Raw genomic sequence first — 6,396 nt, forward strand, 5'->3', positions numbered from 1 at the left:
CTAAACGTATATTTAATAAAAATAAGGTTTTTCGTTTTATAGAGCGCCTGTTTTTGTATGGTTTCTTGAAATAAAATTTAATTATGAATGTATCGCGTTTGCTCCAGTGGTATTTATTTGATAGAAAAATCTGTATTCTTGGCTCATTTTGTTAGAGATCAAACTCATGACAAAATTTTAAATCTTAAAGAACTGCGAAATTGATATTTTACAAAAATCAAATCTTTGCGTCTCAAACATCTTTGTTTCTACTTTATAAAATAAAAGTGTCCTACTTTGTACAAAATCTTATGAAAAAAGACTTTATTATTTTGTAAATGACAAGTTTATTTATACGTTTGAATATACATGATTTAAAAAATATTTATCCACTAACATCAAGATTTTCGTCCTGCAGAAGTTAGATAAGCTCTATAGACATCTGTAGATCTTTTAATTGCTACATAAATAAGACCGTCGCATAGAACATACTTTTGCTTATTTAATGCAGGAGGATTACTAGGATTGAAAATTTCGAAGTTTGTAGCTACACGATCTGCGCCTTCTAAATGTGTCGTAGCTTTTTTTACAATATGATGCACACTTTCGTGTCCACCTTGATTTACTAGACTATCTGACAAATAATGATGGCCTGTTTTCATTTCTATATAAACAGAATAATACTTAAATTTTTTTGTTTGTTTCATCAAGTGGGGTACATTTTCATGCATTATCTGGAGTAGCTCCATTGGCCCTTCAAAAGTGCAGTGATCCCCCATTTTTATATCGACCTTTTGTTTTGGCTTAACAGGCTGAACAACATTAGGCTTGACGCCTTGCATCCCAGGCACCGATCCAGGCATCATTGGCGGCATCATTGGCGGCATCATTCCACTAAATATTGCTCTAGACATTCCTACATGGCTTGGTGAAAGATATCCAGCTGCGCCTAATTTTGGAGGAAAAATATCGACATTTATTAATTTAGTCTACGCTTGTAACTTGTGATTTCGAAGGGTGCCGAGTCGTAAGGGCGCAAGTGCCAATTTTTATAAATGCATTTTACTCGGTTAAACTAATTGCGGTTTGCCCTAACATATTTGGCTACACTCGAGTTCCCTTTCTCGATCAGGAAAACTGCGAATTCGGGCGAAAGGTATAGTTGCATTCTATCCCCTCTCATCAGCTAGATGTTGGTTGTAAGATGGAAGAATGATTATGGAATTTTTGTAGTATGTATTTATTAGGATGGTTCACAAAAAACTTGTTTTTATTTTTCGGCGACCGTATCGCGACAATTTGCTTCTTTGGGTGAGATGATACACTCATATGTTTTTTTAGATTAAGCAAAATCAAAATTGACAGGTTACGAGAATCAAACTTACGTACAAACTGAGATTTTCATAGATTTTGAATTTTTTTAAATACTCATAATTGTTTTATAGAAATGTATTATGTTTGAAAATTGTAGCTAATAAAAAGGACAAAACTTTCACTTCGAGTGACCGAGTGAAAAGAAATTACTTGGCACCGGTAAAAGGCCTAAAAAGTGCTATTTCTTAAAAAGAGATCAATATAAAGGGATAATTTTACCCCTAAACATTATTTGTAAAGATAGAAAAAATTATGACATCTTTCCCATAAGATAGAAAAAATATATATATAACAGATATGAGACGAAAAACTTTAAACCGGGCCATCAGAAAAAAATAACAATTTTAAAAAAAATTTTCTTTAACAAGGCTGTTAATGGGTTCTCCATCAAACAAAATTTCATCAATATGAGAAAGAAAGCATAACAGATGACTCATTTTATATTAAATCATATTTTTATTACTTTCTTATGTTCGTAACAAATATACATTTTAATAATGTAGACATTTCTTGTGATGATAATCATTAGCATTTTTTTTATTATATAAGAAAATAAAGCATTATCCTTACAAAAAATGTTTACTTTGTTCTACTGTATATTTGTTGGAAATATAAGAAATATGTAGATGAATGATGTACTGTATATTTGACGTAAATATTAGAAAATATTTGAAATATGATTTATTGATTTTATGTGAAATAAGTAATGTATTATTCTTTTTTCCTCATATTGATGTATGTTACTATTTTATGGAATTTCATTGATTGAGAACCCATTAAAATCCTTGTTAAATAATTCTTTTTCTCTTGTGCCCCGGTTTCAAATTCTTCATCTCATATGTATTATTTATTTTTTTCCATATTATGTTTGGAAGATTTTGGAATTTTCGCAACCCTTACAAAAAATGTGTCGGGGTACACATAGCGTTCTTAGAGCGTAGCACTGGAATTCGCAATTTTTGGTAGAAAATTAATTTTTATTTGTATTGAACATTAAATTTATTTGAATTTCAAATGAAAATATTTTTTATTTGAAATATTATCTTTTACTTTTTTGTTGAAAATTCAACTTTTTAGGTTGAAAATTCACTTGTTTTGTAGGAAATTCTAGAGAAAATTCATTTTTTTGGTGTTAAAAATGAAGTTTTTGTAATACAAATTTTAATGTTCCATTTTTGGTAAAAAATTGATCTATTAATTTAATAATTAAACTAATTTGGTTGAAAATTTATTTAATTTGTTGAAATTTCGTGCTTTTTGGTCGAAAATTCAACTATTTTGTTCAAAGTTTATGTTTTTTGTCCTTTCGCAAACAAGTCCACTATTTTTGGCATGTTTGGCTTTAACATTCAATTATCTTCTAAAAAATTCGTTTTTTTTGGCTTTTAAAATGAAATATTCGGTTCAAAGTGCAACTAATTTATTAAAAATGGAACTATTTTGTTGTAAATTGTACTTCTTTGTTGAAAATTTGTCTTTCTGGATAGAAAATGCGTACATTCCGATTGAAAATTAGGATATTTTAGTACAGAAGTCGTTTTTCGCGAAAAATTTATCTTAATGAATTAAAACCGACCTTACTTTATTACAATTTTAATTTTTCAAATTAAAAATTCATATACATTCTAAAAAAATCGTCGTTTCGATTAAATAATCAAGTATATGGTTGAAAATTGAATTACTTGGTTAAAAATTCCAATATTTGGTTAAAAATTAAATTCTTTGTTGAAAATTAAATTTCTGATGGAAAGTTAATTTTTATAGGTTCAAAATTTTACTTTATTGTAGAAAATTTGTTGTTTTTTTGATTGAAAACTTAACTTTTGGTTAAAAATTAAATTTTTTGGTTAAAAGTTCAAATTCATTAAGAAAAAAAGTATGCAACTATTTTGTTAAATATTCATATTTTTTGGTAAAAAATACCACTGTTTTGCTGAACATTCCTTTTTTTGTACAAAAAATTATTATTTTTTGATTGGGAATTTAGTTGTTTTTTTTTGTTTGTAGAAAAGTCCACTTTCATTGAAAATAAACCTTTTGGTTAAAAATTCAACATTTCAGGTTCGAGATTTAATTGTATTAAAAAAATTAATGTTTTTGTAGAAAATTATACTTTTTGGCTTGATCATTCCATAGTTTCACAGATTTTTTTTTAGAAAAATCTTTCTTGATTAATTATTTACCACTTTGTTTGAAAATTTGTCTTTTTAGTCTTATGGAAAATTTTTCTTTTAGCTTTTAAGTTAAACCATTTGTTTCAAAAAGTAACAATTTTGTTAATAATTCATCTTTTTGCGAAAATGCAACTGTTTTGTTAAAAATTCGTCCTTTTCGTTAGAAAATTTCGACTTTTGTATTGAAAATTTATCTTTCTTAGTAGGAATTAAAATTTTTTTAAATTATATTTTTATGTTTCGTATTACGCGGACTTATAGGACTCGTTAGTCTAATTTTTATTTTTAATAAAAATACATGTGTTTCTTAAAAATTGATTGCAAAAGAACAAAAAATATTATCAAAATTAATACTAATTAAAAAATCTTATTTACAAAATATCATGCACTTCACAGATCTCAGGGTGGGGGAGAAGAGCAATGAAGGAACGGAGGAGTAACCGAAAGCTATTCTGATTGGAGACTTTCTTTTGCATAATTTTCTTTTTGCATACACCGTATGCAACTCTCATTCCAGGATCCACCTTGAAATTAGTTGTCTGCTCCAATCTGATCATTTTTTATGTTTGCGTATGTTTATTTTCGATAAAAAATGGATTCAGAAAAAATGAGGGAAATTCCGTAGAAATAAAGTGCCAGTGCAAATCTGGCGACAAAAATTTTGCAATGAAGTATACCCTACATTCCTACAAAGACACATCAGGGAGATCGATGTCCAATAGCTCGAATAGTTTCAGAAAAAAAAGAATTGAAATTGTTTTTAAAGTATAAAAATTCAATTGTCCAATTAAAAATTAAGCTGTTTATTTTAAAAATGAACTGTTTTTAGTAAAAACTCATCTGTTCTGAAAAAATTCGTACTTTCTTATGGACAATTATCAAATTTTGTAGAAAATTCAACTATTTGTTCAAAGGTCGAATGACTTTGTTGAAAATAATTTTTGTTTAATCGTGGATTTATCATTTCAGTTAAAAATTATTTTCCTTAGTAGAAAATTTAACTATTCTGTTCAAGATTCATTTTTTATGTTAAAAATTATAATTTTTAACTGAAAATGTAACTATTCTCTTTTCATGCTTTCCGTAAAAAATTTGTCGTTTTAATTAGAAAAAACTAATTTTAATGGTTAAAAATTTAACTCTTTTGTTGACAATTTATGAATTTGAAGATCATTCGTATTTGGTAGCAAATCATTATTAGTTTTTTTGTTGTTGTTAAAACTACAACTGTTTGGATTGAATAAATATCTATCTTAGTTAAGCATTGAAGTATGCTTTTTAAAATTCGGTTTTTTAAATTAAATTGAACTATGTTTGATTTAAATTAAAAAATATTTGTTGGTAAAAACACCAACTATTTCATTTGTTTTTAAAAATTTATCTTTTCAGTATCAAAATTAAACTCTGTTCTTGAAAGTGAAAATGAAAAAAAATATGACGAAATTGATCATTAAAATCTTATAAAAGCAGAATTTGTATGTTTAATCTATCTCAAATCAGGCGAGTATGCGACACGAGCAGACAACTAATTTCGAGCGTGAAGCCGCGCTTGCACACGGTTACTTGTACTTGTTTTTTTACTTTTCTTTTAAATCCCTAATTTTTATTTTTTAAATCATTTCTAAAAATTTTTTTTACATTTATATTTTTCGTGTGTGATGTCACATTATGATTTATAACCTTTTCGCTTCGCGGCACAAATCAACACGAAACTAGATTTCGTATTGCACAAGAGAATCTCGATAGAATTCATATAGAGCAGAATATTTTTGGACCGAAATATATTTTTTTTGGTTCGACGTTATCTCTGCCAATAACGTTTTTATATGACCAAACAATCATTTAGTCAGCAAAGTTATATATTAAATTATGTGCTTCATAATAATGAAGACACTAAAAATGAAACACTTTCTGAAGTACCAATTGTAAATGTAAGTTTTTAAAATATAAGAAATTTAAAACGCAATGTTTAGAAAATATAATTCTTGAAATTTTAACAAGATTTAACTGTGCAAGACTTTAAGAATGTACACTGAGAAAACGAACCATTACACAGAAATTGTCGTCAGTAATCATGTACTTGTTGCTATCACAGCCGAGCTAAAACGGGTGACGTCAAATGGTAAAAATAACACATTACTTGGTTGTCAGAACCGAGTTTGGCTCTGCAAAATTTAAATGAGTAGTTCTTTGCTAAAATAAAACGATTTTTTCGGTCAAAAGCAAACAAAAGTTTTGTGATAAATTTTAACCAAGCTGCACCTAGTACTTATACTTTCACAAGCAAACTAGTCACTTTTCACACAATCAATATGCGTGTTATTTTTTCTCAAGGATATTGTCTGATTTTAATCAATCAAATTTACTGGGTTCCTTTTTAACATTCTTAGTAGCTGAATCTATCAAATTGAAGTTGATACGTTTTAACCAAGCGCTTTTGAATTGGGTAAAAGTGAACCAAGTTGAGTTGCGAGTTTTTAACCGAGTAGAGATATAATTTTATCAGAATTCCGCAGGTGTCACAGTAAAGACAGTCGAAGGGACCGACGTCTGCTTAGTTAAGAAAGGAGCCATCGCTAGCATCGTTGTTAGCGTCATTCCGCTTTGACTCCATTCTTTTTTGGTAGTGATTGGTAGGATTCAGTTGCGCGTCCAAAAATAGTTAAGTGAAATGTATTGTGTTACAATTCTCACCCATAACTATTCTAGAGTGCTTACCGACAGCATCCGTACGGCAGGGATGTGCAGTATCAAAATGAGAGAGAGAGCTGAAAAACGACCCAAACCACGACAAAGTATCACATGCCCTTTAATCGAAAAACTATTATTTCTGACACAAAATTTCTTTAATAAATAAATTGGTGTTTGT

General features: G+C 28.3%; 1 protein-coding gene across 2 annotated transcripts in view; it reads right to left on the reverse strand.

Annotated features, from left to right (window-relative positions):
* Positions 1 to 358: 358 nt before the first annotated feature.
* Positions 359 to 6,396, reverse strand: part of LOC117178854 — a 17,955-nt gene continuing 11,917 nt past the window's right edge. For both annotated transcript variants that reach the window (XM_033370362.1, XM_033370361.1), the window contains exon 2: positions 359 to 928. In XM_033370362.1, coding sequence (XP_033226253.1) covers positions 378 to 928 — 551 coding nt within the window. In that variant the 3' untranslated portion in view covers positions 359 to 377. The remainder of the gene's footprint in view (positions 929 to 6,396) is intronic.

This window comes from Belonocnema kinseyi, chromosome 8 (assembly GCF_010883055.1).
Source record: "Belonocnema kinseyi isolate 2016_QV_RU_SX_M_011 chromosome 8, B_treatae_v1, whole genome shotgun sequence".
Classification (NCBI taxonomy): domain Eukaryota; kingdom Metazoa; phylum Arthropoda; class Insecta; order Hymenoptera; family Cynipidae; genus Belonocnema; species Belonocnema kinseyi.